Raw genomic sequence first — 20,290 nt, forward strand, 5'->3', positions numbered from 1 at the left:
CAACGGGGGACCCACAGTGTCTTAAAGCAGCAATGGGAGGGCCCACAGGGGTCTTAAAGGGGCAATGGGGGTCCTCAGGGTATTAAAGGAGCAATCCCCTCCCCCCCTCTTTAGATCCCCTCCCCCCCCGCTTCCTCACCAGCTCCTCCCCCCCCCCCGCCCTCATTAATTAACGTATTCCCACCCTCATTTATTAATTCCCGGGAAGCGGAGGGGGCGCGCGGCCCCTTTAAGGGCGACCCCACCCCCTCCCCATCGCCCCTTTAAATGGAGGGGGGGGGCCGTTTTGCCCCGCCCATCGCGAAGAGGCCACGCCCCCCCCTTTTGGGCTGATTCGCTTTAATTTCGGAGCAATAAATTTAAAAAAAAAAAAAAAAAAGAGAAGAAACGGCTGGGGGGCTGCGCGCGGCTTCCGGTTCCCGCGGCGGAAGTGGGCGGGGCCAGGCTCGGGCCACGCCCGGCGCGGGGGCGGAAGTGGGCGGGGCCGCCCTCCCTCAGCGGAAGGGAGGGGAAAAAAGGGCGGGAGGCGGAGGAAAATGGCGTCCGGTAGCTGAGGGGCTGCGCTGCGCCGGGTCCCGGAGGGCGCCTGCGGGCGGGTGAGTGCGGGGGGGGGGGGCGGTAGGACCACCTCAGCCCTCGGCGTGGTGGCCACGGGGGCACCTGGGCCACCTCAGGGCTCAACATGGTGGCCCCGGGGGCAACTCAGCCCTCAGCACGGTGGCCCCAGAGGTGTAAAGTTACCTCAGGGCTCAACGTGGTGGCCCCTGGGACCACCTCAGCCCTCAACATGGTGGCCACGGGGGCGGTGGGACCACCTCAGCCCTCAACATGGTGGCCACGGGGGCACCTGGGCCACCTCTGGGCTCAACATGGTGGCCCCGGGGGTGGCGGGACCACCTCAGCCCTCGGCACGGTGGCCACGGGGGTGTAAAGTTACCTCAGCCCTCAACATGGCGGCCCTGTGGGCACCTGGGCCACCTCAGGGCTCAACGTGGTGGCCACAGGGGCACCTCAGCCCTCGGCATGGTGGCCACGGGGGTGGCGGGACCACCTCAGGACTCAACATGGTAGCCCTGTGGGCACCGGGACTACCTCAGCCCTTGGCATGGTGGCCACAGGGGCCCCTGGACCACCTCAGCCTTCAGCATAGTAGCCACGGGGGCACCTCAGCCCTCAACATGGTGGCCCCGGGGGCAGTGGGACCACCTCAGCCCTCAACATGGTGGCCACAGGGGTGGCGGGACCACCTCAGCCCTCAACATGGTGGCCCCGGGCGCAGCGGGACCACCTCAGCCCTCAACATGGTGGCCACAGGGGTGGCGGGACCACCTCAGCCCTCAACATGGTGGCCCCGGGCACGGCGGGACCACCTCAGCCCTCAACATGGCGGCCCCAGGGGTGCGAGGTTACCCCAGGGCTCCAAACGGCGGCCCGGTGGCCACCGGGTTCACCTCCGGGCTGGCCGCGTCACCTCCCCCGGCCTCCCTGTGGCAGGCGGCCATGGAGGCGGCGCCGGAGGAAGCGGCGGAAGTGACGTCAGGGCTGCAATCCCTCGCCGTGGAGGACGCGCCGCCGCCGCCGCCCGCCGAAAAGCAAATGGCGGCCGCGGAGGAGGAGGAGGAGGAGGAGGAGGAGGAGGAAGAAGATTGGGGGGTGCCCTGCAGCGACGAGGAAGGCGAACCCCCCGAGGGCTGGCTGCCGCCGCCCGCCGACATCCGGCGCCTCTACGAGCTCATCGCCGAGCGCGGCAGCCTCCCCCTCCGCCGCCTGCCGCTCCCGCGCCGCGCCCCCACCCCCGAGCCCGACAGCGAGGAGGAGCCCCGCTCCGCCGGGCAGCCCGAGAGCGAGGAGGAGGAGGAGGAGAAGTAAGGAGGAAGGGGGGGGGGGGAAGCCCTGAATTTGGGCGAATTGGGGGAAATTTGGAAAAAATTGGGAAAAAATTGGGAAAATTTGGCAAATTCTGTCAAATTTGGGGAAATTTGGAAAAATTTTAAGCACGTTTTAAACGATTTTAAAACAAATCTTTACGAATGTTATCTCCTGTTAACCGATTTCCCCCGCGTTTTAACGAAATTTCCCCCGCGTTTTAACGAAATTCCCCCGCGTTTTAACGAAATTTCCCCTGCATTTTAACGAAATTTCCCCTGCATTTTAACGAAATTTCCCCCGTTGTAACGAAATTTCCCCTGCATTTTAACGAAATTTTCCCTGTTTTAAGAAATTTCCCCTGCATTTTAACGAAATTTTCCCCGCATTTTAACAAAATTTTCCCCATTTTAAGAAATTTCCCCTGCATTTTAACAAAATTTCCCCCCGTTGTAACGAAATTTCCCCTGCATTTTAACAAAATTTCCCCTGCATTTTAACAAAATTTCCCCTGCATTTTAACAAAATTTCCCCTGCATTTTAACAAAATTTCCCCTGCATTTTAACAAAATTTCCCCATTTTAATGTTTTCCCCCCCGTTTTATCGAAATTTTCCCTGCATTTTATCAGATTTCCCCCCTTTTTAACTGATTTTCCTGCATTTTAACAAATTTTCTTTTAACGAACGAACTTTACCTCATTTTAACCAATTTTCCCTCATTTTAATAAGCTTTGCCTTTATTTTAACAAGCTGTAATTTTAATGAATTTTACCTCATTTTAACCAATTCTATCTCATTTCAATGAATTTTGGTATTATTTTAACGAGTGTTACCTCATTTTAACCAATTTCCCCGCGTTTTAACCAATTTTCCTGCATTTTAACCCGATTTTCCCGCATTTTAACAAACTTTAACAAATTTTATCTCGTTTTTAGCAAACTTTCTCTCATTTTAAGAAATGTTACCTTTACTTTAAAGAATTTTACATCATTTTAACAAGCTTTACCTCATTTTAACCGATTTTCACGCATTTTAAAAACTAGTTTTAACAAAGTTCAATTTTAACAAGCTTTACTTTTAATTAATTTTACCTGATTTTAATGAATTTTAACATTATTTTGACAAATTTTACCTCATTTTGACAAATTTTACCCCATTTTGACAGATCTTATCTCTTTATAAAGTTTCAGCATTATTTTAAGGAACGTTATCTGACTTTAATAAATTTTACATAATTTCATTGAATTTTAACATAATTTCAACGAACGTTCTCTTCTTTTAACGACTGTTACCTCACTTTAACAAAATTACCCTGTTCTAACAAATTTTCTTTCATTTTAATAAATTTTACTTCACTTTAATAAACTTTATTTTAGCAACTTCTCCCTCATTTTAACCACTTTTCCCTCCCGTTTAACCAGTTTTCCCTCCTGTTTAATAAGTTTTCTCTCATTTTAATCAAATTTTCCCTCCCGTTTAACCAGTTTTACCTCACATTTAATAAGTTTTACCTCACATTTAATAAGTTTTACCTCACATTTAATAAGTTTTACCTCCCATTTAATAAGTTTTCCCTCCCATTTAACGTGTTTAATAAGTTTTCCCTCCCGTTTCACCAGTTTTATCTCATTTTAATAAAATTTTCCCTCACGTTTAACCAATTTTCCCTCTCATGTAACAAGTTTTACCTCACATTTAGTAAGTTTTCCCTCCTGTTTAATCAAATTTTCCCTCACGTTTAACCAATTTTACCTCACATTTAACAAGTTTTAGCTCACATTTAGTAAGTTTTCCCTCACGTTTAACCAATTTTACCTCATTTTAATAAAATTTTCCCTCCTGTTTAACCGATTTTACCTCACGTTTAGTAAGTTTTACCTCACGTTTAGTAAGTTTTCCCTCCCGTTTCACCAGTTTTATCTCATTTGAATAAAATTTTCCCTCCTGTTTAACCAGTTTTACCTCATGTTTAACCAGTTTTACCTCACGTTTAACCAATTTTCCCTCCCGTTTAACCGATTTTACCTCACGTTTAACCGATTTTACCTCACGTTTAACCGATTTTACCTCACGTTTAACCGATTTTACCTCATTTTAATCGATTTTACCTCATTTTAATCAACTTTCCCCCTCACTTCAACCCCTTTCCCCCTCACTTCAACAACCTTTAACTTCACTTCAACAACCTTTAACGTTACCTTAACGCGTTTTAACGTTACCTTAACGCGTTTTAACGTACCTTTACCGCGTTTTAACGTCGTTTTAACGCGTTTCAACGTCGTTCCCGCCGCAGGCCGCCTGCCCCCACCGCCTTCGACTTCGAGGACGAGCCCGCTCCCCCCAAGAGCTCCCTCATCGACCGCCGCCGGGCGCCCGGTAAGAGCCGCCTTTTTTATCATTAATTACAATTAAAAATGAATTAAAATTAAAATTAAAACCTCCCAGGGCCCCCCCCCCCGGCCCCTGAGATCAGGCAACTCCCCCAACTTAATCCGGCAGGGCCGCCGGCGCGCGGGCAGAAGCGGGAAGCGCGGCTGGATAAAGTTTTATCGGATATGAAACGGCATAAAAAATTAGAAGAACAAATTCTCCGGACGGGAAGGGATCTTTTCCAATTGGAAGGAGACGACCCCCCCCCCCCAAACGCCCCCCCGGTTTTTTCCTTCGGCAACGCAAGTATTGAGCCTGGAAAAAGGGAAAAAAACAACAAAAAACAAAAAAAAAAACAAAACAAAAAACCCCACAAACCCCCCCCACCTCCTCCCCCTGCCCCCAAATCCCCTGAACTCACCCCGAAAAACCTGGTGGCGGAGGGAAATAAAGGGAGCTGTGAGGCGGCGGGGGCTCTCCCGCGCAAAGTGACGCCGCCGGGGGGGCGGGGGGGGGGTTTGGGGGGGGGGGGTGGGGTTTTTGGGGGGGGGGGTTGGGGTTTTTTTGAGTGGGATTGGGGTTTTTTGGGGGGGTTGGGGGTTTTTTTGGGGGGGGTTGGGGTTTTTTGGGGGGGTTGGGATTTTTTTGGGGGGGGGTTGGGGTTTTTTTGGGGGGTTGGGGTTTTTTTGGGGGGGGATTTGGGTTTTTTTGGGGGGGTTGGGTTTTTTGGGGGGGGGTTGGGGGTTTTTTGGGGGGTGTGGGCTTATTTTTAGGGGGTTTAGGGGTTTGGGGGGGTGGGTTTTTTTTTGGGGGGGATTTGGGGTTTTTTGGGGGGGTTGGGATTTTTTTTTGGGGGGGGGTTGGGGTTTTTTGGGGGGGGGTTGGGGTTTTTTGGGGGGGGTTGGGGTTTTTTGGGGGGGTTGGGGTTTTTTGGGGGTTTGGGTTTTTTTGGGGGGGTTGGGGGTTTTTGGGGGGTGTGGGCTTATTTTTAGGGGGTTTAGGGGTTTGGGGGGATGGGTTTTTTTGGGGGGGGTTGGGGTTTTTTGGGGGGGTTGGGGTTTTTTGGGGGGTTGGGGGTTTTTTGGGGGGTGTGGGCTTATTTTTAGGGGGTTTAGGGGTTTGGGGGGGGTGGGTTTTTTGGGGGGATTTGGGTTTTTTGGGGGGTTGGGGTTTTTTTTGGGGGGGTTGGGGTTTTTTTGGGGGGTTGGGTTTTTTTGGGGGGGTTTGGGGTTTTTGGGGGGGGTTGGGGTTTTTGGGGGGGATTGGGGTTTTTTTGGGGGGGATTTGGGATTTTTTTTGAGTGGGATTGGGGTTTTTTGGGGGGGGTTGGGGTTTTTTGGGGGGGTTGGGGGTTTTTTTGGGGGGTGTGGGCTTATTTTTAGGGGGTTTAGGGGTTTGGGGGGTTGGGGTTTTTTGGGGGGTTTGGGGTTTTTTGGGGGGATTTGGGATTTTTGGGGGGGTTGGGGTTTTTTGGGGGTTTGGGTTTTTTTGGGGGGGTTGGGGGTTTTTTGGGGGGTGTGGGCTTATTTTTAGGGGGTTTAGGGGTTTGGGGGGTGGGTTTTTTGGGGGGGGGTTGGGGTTTTTTGGGGGGTTGGGGTTTTTTGGGGGGGGGGGGATTTGGGGTTTTTGGGGGGGATTTGGGGTTTTTTGGGGGGGATTGGGGTTTTTTTGGGGGGGATTTGGGATTTTTTTTGAGTGGGATTGGGGTTTTTGGGGGGGTTGGGGTTTTTGGGGGGGTTGGGGGTTTTTGGGGGGTGTGGGCTTATTTTTAGGGGGTTTAGGGGTTTGGGGGGGTGGGTTTTTTTGGGGGGATTTGGGTTTTTTGGGGGGGTTGGGGTTTTTTGGGGGGGTTGGGGTTTTTGGGGGGGGTTGGGGGTTTTTTGGGGGGGGATTTGGTTTTTTGGGGGGGGTTGGGTTTTTTGGGGGGTTTGGGGTTTTTGGGTGGGATTGGGGTTTTTTTGGGGGGGTTGGGTTTTTTGGGGGGGGTTTGGGGTTTTTTGGGGGGTTGGGGTTTTTTTGGGGGGGTGGGGTTTTTTGGGGGGTGTGGGCTTATTTTTAGGGGGTTTAGGGGTTTGGGGGGGTGGGGTTTTTTGGGGGGATTTGGGTTTTTTGGGGGGGATTTGGGTTTTTTGGGGGGATTTGGGTTTTTTGGGGGGGGGTTGGGGTTTTTGGGGGGGTGGGGGCTTATTTTTAGGGGCTTTAGGGTTGGGGGTGTGGTGGGGTTTTGGGGGGATTTGGGATTTTTTGGGGGGATTTGGGTTTTTTGGGGGGGTTGGGGTTTTTTGGGGGGGGGTTGGAGGGGTGGGGGCTTATTTTTAGGGGCTTTAGGGTTTGTTGGGGGTGTGGGGGGGTTTTGGGGGGGATTTGGGATTTTTTGGGGGGGGTTGGGGTTTTTTGGGGGGGGTTGGGGTTTTTTTGGGGGGCGGTGGGTTTTTTTGGGGGGTTTTGAGGGAGTTTGGGGGTTTTGGGGAGGGGTTGGGGTTTTGGGGGGTCTTTTTTTAAGTTTTTTTTTGGGGGGGTTGGGTTTTTTTGGGGGTGGATTTTGGTTTTCGGGGGGGGGGGGTGGGTTTTTTGGGGGGGTTGGGGCGTTACCGGGGATGACGTCGGCAAGGTCCAGCGCCGCGACAGCGAGCCGGGGGGGACGACACCCCAAATACCCCCCACCCCCCAAATCCCCCTCCCACCCCCCAAAGACCCCCATAGCCCCCCAACTGCCCTCCCCCACCCCCCCATAGCCCCCCCAAAACGCCCCCTGCCCCCCAAATTCCCCACCCCATAGCCCCCTCCCACCCCTGTAGCCCCCCCATAGCCCCCCAAATTACCCTCAGGGGTTAAAGCCCCCCCCCAAAATCCCCCCTGAGCCCCCCCAAGGGGCTAAAGACCCCCCAGCCCCCCAAATCCCCCCAGGGGTTAAAGCCCCCCAAATCCCCCCTGAGCCCCCCCAAGGGGCTAAAGACCCCCCTCAGCCCCCCCAAATCCCCCCCAGGGGTTAAAGCCCCCCTAAATCCCCCCCAGCCCCCCAAAATCCCCCCAGAGCCCCCCCAAGGGGTTCAGATCCCCCCGGGGTTAACCCCCCCCCAGCCCCCCCAAATCCCCCCAGGGTTTGAAGATATCCCCCCCCCCGGCCCCCTAAATCCCCCCTGAGGCCCCCCAGGGGTTAAAGACCCCCAATCCCCCCTGGGCCCCCCCAAGGGGTTCAAGCCCCCCAATCCCCTAAACCCCCCAAATCCCCCCCAGGGGTCAAAGCCCCCCATTTCCCCCCCTTTTCCCCCCATTTCTCCCCCTTCCCCGGGGATGGGGCCTCCGCTGGCCCCGCCCCTCGCTGGCCCCGCCCCTCCCAGCGGGGCGGAGTCTCCCAGTATCCCACAATCCCCTCCGCCCCCCCCCCCCCGCGGGTCCCCCCAGTATCCCACAATCCCCCCTCACCCGGCGCCGCCATCGCTGCTTCCGTCTGCATGGGGAAGGGGGCGGGGCCCGGCCAATGAGAGGGGCGGAGGGAGGCGGGACGCGCGGCGGGGGTGAGCCAATGGGGAGGGGGCGCGGCGCGGCGGCGCCCAGTGAGGGATAGGGAAGAGGGAGGCGGGACACGCAGCGGCGTGAGCCAATGGGGAGGCGGCCAATGAGGGAGAGGGGAGGCGGGACGCGCGGCGCGATGGACCAATCAGGAGGCGGTGCGGCCGATGAAGGAAGGGGGAGGCGGAGCGGCGCGGCCAATAGGGGAGAGGGGAGGCGGGACTCGCGGCGCGATGAGCCAATGAGGGGGCGGCGCGGCCCGTGAGGGACAGGGAACGGGGAGGCGGGACCCGCGGCGCCGTGAGCCAATGGGGGAGCGGGGCGGCGGGACGGGCGTGGCGGTGAGCCAATGAGGGGGCGCGTCGTCGCGGCGGCAGCCAATGGGGGCGTGGCGAGGCCGGGGGGGGGGCGTGGCCGGCGGCGGCGCCGAAGCGGGGATGAACGGGGCGGCCGAGGCCGATGGCGGCGGCGGCGGCGGCGGCTACAAACGGCGCTACCGGGCGCTCAAGCGGCGCCTGAAGCTGCTGCTTTACGTGAGGGGGCGGGGCCTCCACGGAGGGCGGGGCTTCCACCCAGGGCGGGGCTTCCACCCAGGGCGGGAAACCCGGTTTGTGCGTGTGTCTCTGTGAGGGGGCTTTACCCACAATGCGTTGGGGGGGGGGGGGGGGGAGGGGGGGATATCCTACCCATAATGCACCGGGGGGAGGGGTTACCCAGAATCCCTCGCCTCCCCCAGGAGCAGGAATGTTTCCAGGAGGAGCTGCGCCGGGCCCAGCGCAAACTCCTGAAGGTTTCGCGGGACAAAAGGTACCCAAACCCCCGGGTTTCGCCCCCAAAAAAGGCCACCCCTCCCCCCACACCCCCTCCCCATCCCCCCTCCCCCTCCTCCTCCTCTAACCCCTCCCCCCTCGCCCCTCCCCCAGCTTCCTCCTGGACCGGCTGCTGCAGTACGAGAACGTGGATGACGACTCCTCAGGTAACGGCGGGGGGGGGGGGATGGGTGGGGTGGGGGAGGGGAATCCCCCTCCCCCCACGCCGCCCTCCCCCCAACCCCCGCCTTGTGTGTGTTCCCCCCCCCCCCCAACACAGATTCGGAGGCCACGGCCTCGTCTGACAACAGCGACGGGGAGGGGGCCAAGGGGGCGGAGCCGCCTCCGGCCAAGAGGTAAGGGCGGGGCTAAAGGGGGCCGCCGGCGCTCAACATGGCCGCCGGCAGCGCTGAAAGGGGGGTGGGCTAAGATGGCGGCTGCCGGGAGTAAAGATGGCCGCCATCAGAGGTGGGTGGGGCCTTGAGATGGCCGCCAGCAGGAGTGGGTGTGGCTCCAAGATGGCTTGCCAGGACTAAAGATGGCTGCCACTGGCAGTGGGTGGGGCCCCAAGATGGCTGCCAGGCCTCAAGATGGCCGCCTCAGGAGTGGGTGTGGCTCCAAGATGGCTGCCAGGCCTCAAGATGCCTGCCACAGGGGTGGGCGTGGCCCTAAGATGGCTGCCAGGCCTCAAGATGGCCGCCTCAGGAGTGGGTGGGGCCTTAAGATGGCTGCCAGTAGGAGTGGGTGTGGTGCCAAGATGGCCGCCTCTGTGGTGGGCGGGGCCCCAAGATGGCGGCCCGCCTTGGCCCCGCCCCCCACGCGCTCTCTCTCTCTTTCTCCCCCCCCTTCCCCGCAGGAAGCGCAGCCCCGCCCCCTCCCCTCCCCCCGCCGCCTTCCCCCTTCCCCCGCCGGCGCCCGCCCCCTACCTGGTGAGTGGCCCCTCCCCCGCCCCCTCCCCCTCCCCCGCCGCGCGGGGGGAGGGGCGGGGCCCGCGCTGACCCCGCCCCTCCCCCCCCCAGATGGCCTCCCCCCCCTGCAGCCCCTTCCCCGCCGAGTACCTGGCCCCCGAGGGGCCCCGCCCCGAGCGGCCCCGCCCCGGCCCCGCCCGCCGCCACAAGGGCTCCCGGCGCCTGCAGGTGGGGGGGAGGGGCATTAGGGGCGTGGGGGAGGGGCACTTGGAGGGCACCATGGGGCACTTGGGGGGTGGGGGAGGGGCACTTGGGGGGCACCGTGGGGCTGGGGGGCACTTGGGAGGTGGGGGAGGGGCACGGGGGAGGCACCTGGGGGTGGGGGAGGGGCACTGGGGGGGGGTCACAGGGGGGCACTGACTGCTGGGGGAGGGGCACCATGGGGCACTTGGGGGGGTGGGGGAGGGGCACTGGAGAGGCAGCTGGGTGGGGGAGGGGCACTTGGGGGTCCCAGTGTGGGGCTGGGGGGACTTGGGGGGCGGGGGAGGAGCACTTGGGGGTCACATGGGGGCACTGGGGGGTGGGGGAGGGGCACTTGGGGGTCGCAATGTGGGGCTGGGGGGCCGAGTCCCTCACGCTCCCCCCCTCCCCCCGCAGCTGCCCCCCACCCCCCTGCCCTTCCCCTCGGGGCGTGGCCCGGGTGGGCCCCTCCCCCCGCCGCTGGCGCCCCCCAAGGCCCCTCCCCCCGTCCCCAGCACCGTCCCCCGCCGCATGCTGAGCGACGCGGGGGAGGGGAGCGGCGACGACCCCCTGGACGGCGACGACGAGCTCGTCATCGACATCCCCGAGTGAGCCCCGCCCCCCGGCCCCGCCCGCCCCGCGCCAACATGGCGGCGGTGCTGGAACGTGGGGGGGGAATTCACAATTTGGGGGGGAAATTTACAATTTGGGGGGGAATTTAGAATTTTGGAGGGAAGTTCACAATTTGGGGGGAAATTTGCAATTTGAGTGGAAAAATTTGCAATTTGAGGGGAAAAATTTGCAATTTGGGGGGAAATTTGCGATTTGGGGGGAAATTTGCAATTTTGGGGACGGCGACAGAATTTTGGAGAAAAAATTTGAGGGGAAATTAAAATTTTTAAGTGAAAAAACACAATTATGGGGAAAATTCCTGAGAATTTGGGGAAAAATAAAATTTTGGGGGGAAAAGCCTCAACAGTTTTGGGAAAAAATTTACAGTTTTGGGGGGAAACAATTTTGGGAAAGAAAAAATTTGGGGAAAATTAAAATTTTTAGGGGAAACCGCACAAATATTAGGGAAAATATCACAGATTTGGGGGAAAAAATGAAATTTGGGGGGAAAACCTCAACAATTTTGGGAAAAAAAATTACAATTTTGTCAGAAAACAGTTTTGGGAAAAGGAAATTTGGGGAAAATTAAAATTTTTAGGGGAAACTCAGAAAGATGGGGAAAAAATTGGCAGAATTTGGGGGGAAAAATGAAATTTTGGGAAAAAAAAATTACAATTTTGGGGATGAATCCAGAATTGTGAGGAGAAATTAAAATTTTGGAGGGGAAACCTGCAATTTTGGGGGAAAAAATTCTCCAGACCTGGGGGAAAATTCCAATATTTGGGGGAAAAAACCACAATTTTGGGAAAAAAAAAGAATTTGAGGGAAAAACCTGAATTTTTTGGGGGAAACCATAATTTAGGGAACAAAAATTCCGGAATTTTGGGGAAAAACTCTCGGGTTTGGGGGGAGAAGCCACAATTTTTGAGAAACAGCCCGGAATTCTGGGAAATAAATAAAATTTGGGGGGAGGGGCGCGCAATTTTGAGGGAAAATCGCCAGAATTTGGGTAAAAAATTTACAATTTTGGGGCCACACCCACAATTTTTTGGCCCCTCCCGTGTTGGGGGGCGCGGGTGGGGGGGGGGGGTGGTGAGGAGCCCCCTGGCTCATGGGCGGGGCGGTGACGTCACTCCCTTGCCCCAACCCCCCATCCCATCACGCAGCCCCGCCCCCTTCACCCCCGCGGGGGTGTGGCCTCTTGGCTGAGAAGCCCCGCCCCCCCTCAACGATCGCCAATCAACGCCTGGGGGCGTGGTCCGCAGTAGCCCCTCCCCCCTCCGTGCCCCGCCCCCGCCCCTCCCCCCACCCCGTCCCCGCCCCTCCCCCGTCACGCGCAGTGGGCGGAGCCGGCGGAGGCGCCGAGCGTTTATTGGCCGTCGCTCCCCACCCCTCCCCCACCCCCTCCCCCTCCCCCCTCGGCGCGGTACAAAAAAAAAAACCCCCACCCCAACCCCGCCCCCCCCCCCGCCGCGCGCGCCGAGGGGCGGGGCCACGGCCCGCGAAGGGGGGCGGGGCCCGAGGGGAGGGGAGGGGACGCCCAGCACGTGGGGCCTCCCCTCCCCCCCCCCCCCCCCCCCCCATCTGCGGGGCGGGGCCAAGGGTCCCCGGCGTCGCCGTGGGGCTCCTCTTCGCCGCCGTGGGGCAGGGAGGCCCCGCCCCCCTCCCCGCCGCCGTGGGGCGGGGAGGCCCCGCCCCCTCACCAGGGTTGGCTGGGCAGGGCCTGGCTGGCGACGGGGGCCCCCTCCATGGGGAGCACGGCCACGGCGGGGGCGGGGGGGGCGGGGGCCGCCATGGGGCAGGGCTCGCCCGCGCCTGCGGGGGAGGGGAGGGAGAGGGCGTCACCCCGGCGAACCACGGCTCCGCCCACCCGCCCCCGCCCCCGCCACGCCCGCCCCCCGCTGTGGGGCGGGGCTCTGGGCTCTATGGGGCCGCCCCCCAAGTAACCCCACCCCCGCTGTGGGGCGGGGCTCTGGGGTCTATGGCGCCGCCCCCCACCTCTGCTTTGGGGCGGGGCTCTGGGCTCTGTGGCGCCGCCCCCCACCTCCGCTATGGGGCGGGGCTCTGGGCTCTATGGGGCCGCCCCCCAAGTAACCCCACCCCCGCTGTGGGGCGGGGCTCTGGGCTCTATGGGGCCGCCCCCCACCCCCGCTGTGGGGCGGGGCTCTGGGGTCTATGGGGCCGCCCCCCACCCCCACTATGGGGCGGGGCTCTGGGCTCTGTGGCGCCGCCCCCCACCTCTGCTATGGGGCGGGGCTCTGGGCTCTATGGGGCCGCCCCCCACCCCCGCTGTGGGGCGGGGCTCTGGGGTCTATGGGGCCGCCCCCCAAGTAACCCCACCCCCGCTGTGGGGTGGGGCTCTGGGGTCTATGGCGCCGCCCCCCACCTCTGCTATGGGGCGGGGCTCTGGGCTCTGTGGCGCCGCCCCCCACCCCCGCTGTGGGGCGGGGCTCCCGGCTCTATGGGGCCGCCCCCCACCTCTGCTATGGGGCGGGGCTCTGGGCTCTGTGGCGCCGCCCCCCACCTCTGCTATGGGGCGGGGCTCTGGGCTCCATGGGGCCGCCCCCCAACCTGACCCCCCCCGCCCCCCCCCTCCCCCCCCCCCCCCCCCCCCCGCCCCTCCCCCCGCCGGCGGGCCTTGCCTGTGGGCGGGTCAGCGGCGCGGCGGCCCCCCCGGGGGGGCGGGGCCCTCGGCGGGGGGAGGGGCGCCGTGGGTCTGGAGGTGGCCGCTGAGCTGGGCCGGGGTCTTGCAGTGAACCCCGCAGAGTTGGCAGAGGAGGCGGCGGGGGCGGGGGGCCGCCACCCCGTGGTCCTTCACCGCGTGCACCCGCAGGTACGCCGCCGTGGTGAAGCCTGGGGGGGGGAGGGGAGGGGGGAGGGGGGACGAAGCGGCGTCAGAGGACCCACGGCGCGGGGAGGGGGGGGGGGGGGAGGGGGGAGCCGTGGGGCGCTGCCCCGTAGAGCCTGGATACGCCCCATAGAGCCCGGGAGCCGTGGGGCGCTGCCCCATAGAGCCTAGACACACCCCATAGAGCCCGGGAGATGTGGGGCGCTGCCCCATAGAGCCTGGAGCCGTGGGGCGCTGCCCCATAGAGCCTGGAGCCGTGCCCCATAGAGCCCAGGAGCCGTGGGGCAGTGCCCCATAGAGCCTGGAGCTGTGCCCCATAGAGCCTGGATATGCCCCATAGAGCCTGGGAGCCGTGGGGCGCTGCCCCACAGAGCCTGGAGCCATGGGGCAGTGCCCCATAGCAGCAAGGAGCCGTGGGGCGCTGCCCCATAGAGCCTGGAGCCGTGCCCCATAGAGCCTGGGAGCCGTGGGGCGCTGCCCCATAGAGCCTGGAGCCGTGCCCCATAGAGCCTGGAGCCGTGGGGCAGTGCCCCATAGAGCCTGGAGCCGTGCCCCATAGAGCCTGGAGCCATGGGGCAGTGCCCCATAGAGCCCGGGAGCTGTGGGGCGCTGCCCCATAGAGCCTGGAGCCGTGCCCCATAGAGCCCGGGAGCCATGGGGCAGTGCCCCATAGAGCCTGGAGCCGTGCCCCATAGAGCCTGGAGCCATGGGGCAGTGCCCCATAGAGCCTGAGAGCCGTGGGGCGCTGCCCCACAGAGCCTGGAGCCATGGGGCAGTGCCCCATAGAGCCTGGAGCCGTGCCCCATAGAGCCCGGGAGCCGTGGGGCAGTGCCCCATAGAGCCTGGAGCCGTGCCCCATAGAGCCCAGGAGCTGTGGGGCGCTGCCCCATAGAGCCTGGAGCTGTGCCCCATAGAGCCTGGATACGCCCCATAGAGCCCGGGAGCCGTGGGGCGCTGCCCCATAGAGCCTGAGAGCCGTGGGGCGCTGCCCCACAGAGCCTGGAGCCATGGGGCAGTGCCCCATAGCAGCAAGGAGCCGTGGGGCGCTGCCCCATAGAGCCTGGAGCCGTGCCCCATAGAGCCTGGGAGCCGTGGGGCGCTGCCCCATAGAGCCTAGCAGATGTGGGGCAGCGCCCCATAGAGCCTGGAGCCGTGCCCCATAGCAGCAGGGAGCCGTGGGGCTGTGCCCCATAGAGCCCGTGCCCCACGGCAAGGGGAGCCCTACCCGGGATGGCGACCCTGCGCCCCACGCAGCCTCTGCCCCACAGCTCAGCGCCCCACAGCTCCCGGAGGCCCGCCCCTCCCCCACGCCATCACCCCCTAACCGAACCCCTCCCCCGCTCCCCCACCCACCGTGGCCCTGCCCCACGGCCGCCCGCCCCACCCCCGCCCCACGGCGCCACGATCCCCACGCAGAAACCAACCCCCGGGGAGACCCAACCCAGCGCCGAAGCGATGGCCTCCCCGCTCCCCCACCCCCGCCCCACCCCCGCCCCACCCCCGCCCCACGCCCTGCCCCACCCCCGCCCCACGGCCGCCCCACGGCGCCGGTACCTTTGTTGCAGAGCTCGCAGACGTGGTTGGGGCCCTGGCTGTGGACCTTCATGTGGTCGGAGATGTAGGCGGCGCTCAGCATCTTGCCGCAGACGTGGCAGGGCACCTTCTCCTCGTGGCGGACGGTGTGGGCTCGCAGCCGGTCCTTGGTGGCAAACGCGGCCTCGCAGGTCTGGGGGAGGGGCGGAGGGGGCGGCTCGCGCGCGCGCCGGGGGGGCGCCGGGAGGGGCGGGGATTGGGGGGTGGGGGGGTGGGGGAGGGGTTTTACCTCGCACTTGAAGGGGCGCTCCGTGGAGTGGACCTGCCGGACGTGGCTGTTGAGGTGGTCGGGCCTGGCGGGGGGAGAGGCCGGCGGGCGGTGACGGAGGGGCCACCGGGGCCACCAGCCTCACCGGGGCCACCGGGGTGAGCAGGACGACCAGTGGTCCCAGTACCACCACAACCACCAGCATCGCCGTGGCCACCATGGCCACCAAGACCATCGGCATCACCATGGCCACCAGGGCCACCATGGCCACCAGGGCCACCGGGGTGAGCAGGACGACCAGTGGCCCCAGTACCACCAGCACCACCACGACCACCAGCGTCACCATGGCCACCAGCGTCACCATGGCCACCAGCGTCACCGTGACCACCAGGGCCACCAGCATGAGCAGGACGACCAGTGGCCCCAGTACCACCAGCACCACCACGACCACCAGCGTCACCATGGCCACCAGCACCACCGTGACCACCAGGGCCACCAGCGTGAGCATGATGAGCAGTGGCCCCAGTACCACCAGCACCACCACAACCACCAGCATCACCGTGGCCACCATGGCCACCAAGACCATCAGCCTCACCGGGGCCACCGGGGTGAGCAGGACGACCAGTGGCCCCAGTACCGCCGGCGTCACCGTGGCCACCATGGCCATCCAGACCACCAGCATCACCGGGGCCACCAGTGTCACCATGGCCACCAGGGCCACCAGGGTGAGCAGGACGACCAGTGGCCCCAGTACCACCAGCACCACCACAACCACCAGCATCACCATTGCCACCAGGGCCACCAGCGTGAGCATGATGACCAGTGGCCCCAGTACCACCAGCATCACTGTGGCCACCACCATCACCGTGGCCACCATGGCCACCAAGACCACCAGCGTCACCAGGGCCACCAGCGTGAGCAGGACGACCAGTGGCCCCAGTACCACCAGCATCACCATGGCCACCAGCATCACCATGACCATCAGGGCCACCGGGGCCACCAGCGTCACCGGGGCCACCAGGGCCACCAAGTCCGCCAGCATGAGCAGGACGACCAGTGGCCCCAGCGCCACCATGGCCACCAAGACCACCAGCATCACCATGGCCACCAGCATCACCATGGCCACCATGGCCACCGAGAGCACCAGTGTCACCGGGACCACCATGGCCACCAAGACCACCAGCATCACCGTGGCCACCAGCATCACCATGACCATCAGGGCCACCAGCGTCACTGGGGCCACCAGGGCCACCAGCATGAGCAGGACGACCAGTGGCCCCAGTACCACCAGCACCACCACGACCACCAGCGTCACCATGGCCACCAGCGTCACCGTGGCCACCAGCATCGCTGTGACCACCAGTGTCACCATGGCCACCAGGGCCACCAGCGTGAGCAGGACGACCAGCGGCCCCAGTACCACCAGTGCCACCACGACCACCAGCATCACCGTGGCCACCAGCATCACCGTGGCCACCAGGGCCACCAAGACCACCAGCGTGAGCAGGACGACCAGCGCCCCCAGTACCACCAGTGCCACCATGGCCACCAGCATCACCGTGGCCACCATGGCCACCAAGACCGCCAGTGTGAGCACGATGACCAGCGCCCCCAGTACCACCAGCGCCACCAGCGTCACCGTGACCATCAGGGCCACCATGGCCACCGGCATCACTGCGGCCACCAGGATCACCAGCGTGAGCATGACTGGGACCAGTGCTCCCAGTACCACCAGTGTCACCATGACCACCAGCCTCACCGTGGCCACCAACGCCACCATGGCCACCAGGGCCACCAAGACCAGTGTGAGCATGACAACCAACAGCCCCAGTACCACCAGTGCCCCCAGTACCACCAGCGCCACTGCGACCACCGGCATCACCGTGGCAATCAGCGACCTCAAGTGCCACCGTCACCATGACCCCAACTGCCACCACGGCCCCCAGCGTCACCGTGACCACCAGCGTCACCGTGACCATCGCTGCCACCGTGACCACCAGCACCACTGTGACCCCTGGCTCCACCATGACCACCAGTGTCACCATGACCACCAGCGCCACGGCCGCCATTGTCACCGCAACCACCAGCGTAAGCACAACCACCAGCATCGCCATGGCCTCCAGCGTCACCGTGACCATCGCTGCCACCATGACCACCAGCGCCACGACCGCCGTTGTCACCGCAACCACCAGTGCCACCACAACCACCAGTGCCACCGTAACCACCAGCACCACCGTGACCCCTGGCTCCACCATGACCACCGGTGTCACCATGACCACCAGCGCCACGGCCGCCATTGTCACCGCAACCACCAGCGTAAGCACAACCACCAGCATCGCCATGGCCTCCAGCGTCACTGTCACCACCAGCGTCACCCCAACCACCAGCGTCACCGTGACCCCCAGTGCCACCATAACCTTCAGCGTCACCGTGACCACCAGCGTCACCGTGACCATCGCTGCCACCGTGACCACCAGCGCCACGACCGCCGTTGTCACCACGACCACCAGTGCCACCACGACCCCCGGCCCCACCATCACCACCAGCCCCCCGCCCGCCATTGTCCCCCCGCCCCCCGTGACGCTCCACCCCCTCAAGCGCCACCCCGCCCAGCCGAACCCCGCCCCCGCCCCCCGCCCCGCCCTCGCGCCCCGCCCACCTGGAGAAGCTCTTCCCGCAGTGGCTGCAGATGTAGGGCTTGTGGACGGCGCCGTCGTGGGAGCGGACGTGGTAGCTCATCCGGTCCTTGCGCTTGAAGCGCTGCTGGCAGACGGGGCACTGGTAGGGCTTCTCGTCCGAGTGGGACAGCTTGTGCCGGTTGAGGTGGTAGACGTCGCGGAACGCCTTGCCGCACATCTCGCAGGCGTGGTTCTTCCGCGCCCGCTTGGGGGCGGCCGCCGCCGGTGCCGTCGCCGCCGCCGCTCCGCCCTCCGCCCCGCCGCCCCCCAGCCCCGAAACGCTCAGCAGGCTGAGGGGCACCATGGTCGGCATCTTCATGGCGGCGGGGCCGGGGCGGGCGGCCTTGGCGCCGGTGTGGATGGCTTCGTGGCGCCGCAGGTTGTAGCCGTTCTTGAACTCCTTGGCGCAGAGCGAGCAGATGTAGGGCCCTTTGCTCTTGGATTTGCGCGGGGGGTCGGTCGAGGGCGGCGGCACCGGCGGTACCGGCGGTACCGGCGGCGGGGCCGACTCCGGGGCGGGGGGTTTGAGGGCGGCGGCGTCCACGGTGGTGGCGGCGGCGGCGGCGGCGACGGGGGCGGTGTCCGGGGGGGCGGCCAGCACCGGCAGCAGGTCCACCTGCAGCGCCTCGGCGGGGGCGGCGGGCGGCGGCGGGGCGGCGGCGGCCTGCGGTGGCACCGACGGCACCGTCACCGGCGGCGGCACCCTGACCACCGGCGGCGGTGTGACCGCCGGTGTCGCAGGCGCTGGCGGCGATGCCATGACCACCGGCGCCACCGCAACCGCCGGCGTCACCGGGACCACCAGCCTCACCGTGACCACAGGTGTCACCGACACTAGCAGCGACGCCATGACCACCGGCGTCACCGCGACCACCGGCATCACCGGGACCACCAGCCTCACTGTCACCGTCACCGGCGGCAGCATCCTGACCACCAGCGGCGGTGCGACCGCCGGTGCCACCAGCGCTGGCAGCGATGCCACAACCACGGGCGCCACCGCGACCGCCAGCGTCACTGAGACCACCAGCCTTGCTGTGACCACCGGTGTCACCGTCACTGGCAGCGACGCCATGACCACCGGCGTCACCACAACCACTGGCATCACCGGGACCACCAGCCTCACTGGGACCACCGGTGTCACCATCGCTGGCAGCGCCACCGTGACCACCAGCGCCACCACAACCGCCAGCGTCACCGGGACCACCAGCCTCACCACAACCACTGGTGTCACCGTCACTGGCAGCAACACCGTGACCACCGGCGCCACCACAACCGCTGGCGTCACCAGGACCACCAGCCTCGCCGTGACCACCGGTGTCACCGTCGCTGGCAGCGACGCCATGACCGCCAGCGCCACCGTGACCACTGGCGTCACCAGGACCACCGGTGTCACCATCCCTGGCGGTGACGCCATGACCACCGGCGTCACCGTGACCACCAGTGTCACCGTCACTGGCAGCGACACCACGACCACCGGCGCCACCACAACCGCTGGCGTCACCAGGACCACCAGCCTCACCACAACAACCGGTGTCACCGTCCCTGGCAGCGACCCCGTGACCACCGGCACCACCGTGTCCGCCGGCGTCACCGTGCCCCCCAGTGTCACCACGACGGCCAGTGGCACCAAAGCCACTGGTGTCACCGCGGGCTGCCAGCGTCACCACGAGAGCCAGCGTCACTGGGAGCGGCAGCGTGAGCGCCGGTGTCACCATCACCGGCGGTGCCACCGCGACCACCAGTGCCCCCAGTGCCCCCAGTGCCCCCATGACCAACGGTGTGAGCGTGAGGAGCAGGGTCCCCATCGCCACCAGTGCCACCAGCGTGAGCACGACCAGTGCCACCAGTGCGAGCACAACCACCAGTGCCACCAGTGTGAACATGCCCACCAGTGTCACCAGTGCCCCCAGTGCCACCAGTGCCGCCAGTGTGAGCATGACCAGTGCCATCAGCATGACCACCAGTGCCACCAGTGTCACCAGTGTGAGCACGACCAGTGCCACCAGTGCCACCAGTGTGAGCATGACCCCCAGTGCCACCAGTGTCCCCATGACCACCAGTGTCACCAGTGCGAACGGGCCCACCAGTACCACCAGTGCCCCCATGACCAGCAGTGTGAGCATGAGCACCAGTGCCCCCAGTGTCACCAGTGCCCCCAGTGCCCCCAGTGCCACCAGTGTGAGCATGACCAGTGCCATCAGCATGACCACCAGTGCCCCCAGTGTCACCAGTGCCACCAGTGTGAGCATGACCAGTGGCATCGGCATGACCACCAGTGCCACCAGTACCACCAATGTCACCAGTGCCATAAGTGTCACTGGTGCCACCAGTGCTCCCAGTTTGAGCATGACCACCAGCATCACCAGTGTGAGCGTGCCCCCAGTCCCACCAATGCCCCCAGTCCCACCAGTACGACCATGACCAGTGCCCCCAGAACCACCAGCATCACCAGTGTGAGTGTGCCACCAGTGCCACCAGTGCCACCAGTGCCCCCAGCACCACCAGTACCACCAGTGTGAGCATGCCCCCAGCACCACCAGTGCCCCCAGTCCCACCAGTATGACCACGACCAGTGCCCCCAGTGCCCCTGGTCCCACCAGTATCACCAGTGTGAGTGTGCCCAGTCCTACCAGTGCCCCCAGTC

The 20,290-nt window shown here is 63.4% G+C and overlaps 4 protein-coding genes across 7 annotated transcripts; 3 read left to right on the forward strand and 1 right to left on the reverse strand.

Annotated features, from left to right (window-relative positions):
- Positions 1-459: 459 nt before the first annotated feature.
- PAGR1 (PAXIP1 associated glutamate rich protein 1) lies at positions 460-4,533 on the forward strand. The gene is made up of 4 exons (XM_087735216.1): positions 460-596; positions 1,495-1,865; positions 4,161-4,243; positions 4,387-4,533. The coding sequence occupies exons 2-4, from the start codon at positions 1,501-1,503 to the stop codon at positions 4,407-4,409; spliced, it is 471 nt and encodes a 156-aa protein (XP_087591342.1). The 5' UTR covers positions 460-596; positions 1,495-1,500; the 3' UTR covers positions 4,410-4,533.
- A 3,608-nt stretch (positions 4,534-8,141) lies between these two features.
- INO80E (INO80 complex subunit E) lies at positions 8,142-11,771 on the forward strand. Of its 4 annotated transcripts, none has more exons than XM_087735210.1 (7): positions 8,142-8,283; positions 8,487-8,557; positions 8,674-8,726; positions 8,840-8,915; positions 9,416-9,488; positions 9,579-9,695; positions 10,125-11,738. In XM_087735210.1, exons 1-7 carry the CDS (start codon positions 8,188-8,190, stop codon positions 10,317-10,319), a joined length of 681 nt encoding a protein of 226 aa, XP_087591336.1. In that variant the 5' UTR covers positions 8,142-8,187; the 3' UTR covers positions 10,320-11,738. The 4 variants fall into 4 exon arrangements, with proteins under 4 accessions (XP_087591336.1, XP_087591335.1, XP_087591332.1 ...); XM_087735209.1 differs by having other exon boundaries at positions 10,223-11,737; XM_087735206.1 differs by having other exon boundaries at positions 8,166-8,361; positions 10,223-11,771.
- A 235-nt stretch (positions 11,772-12,006) lies between these two features.
- Positions 12,007-19,202, reverse strand: MAZ (MYC associated zinc finger protein). The gene is made up of 5 exons (XM_087735108.1): positions 17,628-19,202; positions 14,990-15,053; positions 14,722-14,893; positions 12,962-13,172; positions 12,007-12,134 (listed from the first exon to the last, which is right to left on the reverse strand). Exons 1-4 carry the CDS (start codon positions 19,058-19,060, stop codon positions 12,973-12,975), a joined length of 1,869 nt encoding a protein of 622 aa, XP_087591234.1. The 5' UTR covers positions 19,061-19,202; the 3' UTR covers positions 12,007-12,134; positions 12,962-12,972.
- Positions 19,203-19,286: 84 nt separating this feature from the next.
- LOC148051873 (uncharacterized) lies at positions 19,287-20,199 on the forward strand. Its single transcript, XM_087735211.1, has one exon. It carries the CDS (start codon positions 19,414-19,416, stop codon positions 20,065-20,067), a length of 654 nt encoding a protein of 217 aa, XP_087591337.1. The 5' UTR covers positions 19,287-19,413; the 3' UTR covers positions 20,068-20,199.
- The last annotated feature ends 91 nt before the right edge of the window (positions 20,200-20,290 follow it).

The sequence above is a fragment of the Nipponia nippon genome, unplaced genomic scaffold (assembly GCF_047370975.1).
Source record: "Nipponia nippon isolate SJK-2023a ecotype South Korea unplaced genomic scaffold, ASM4737097v1 scaffold_52, whole genome shotgun sequence".
Taxonomy (NCBI): Eukaryota; Metazoa; Chordata; class Aves; order Pelecaniformes; family Threskiornithidae; genus Nipponia; species Nipponia nippon.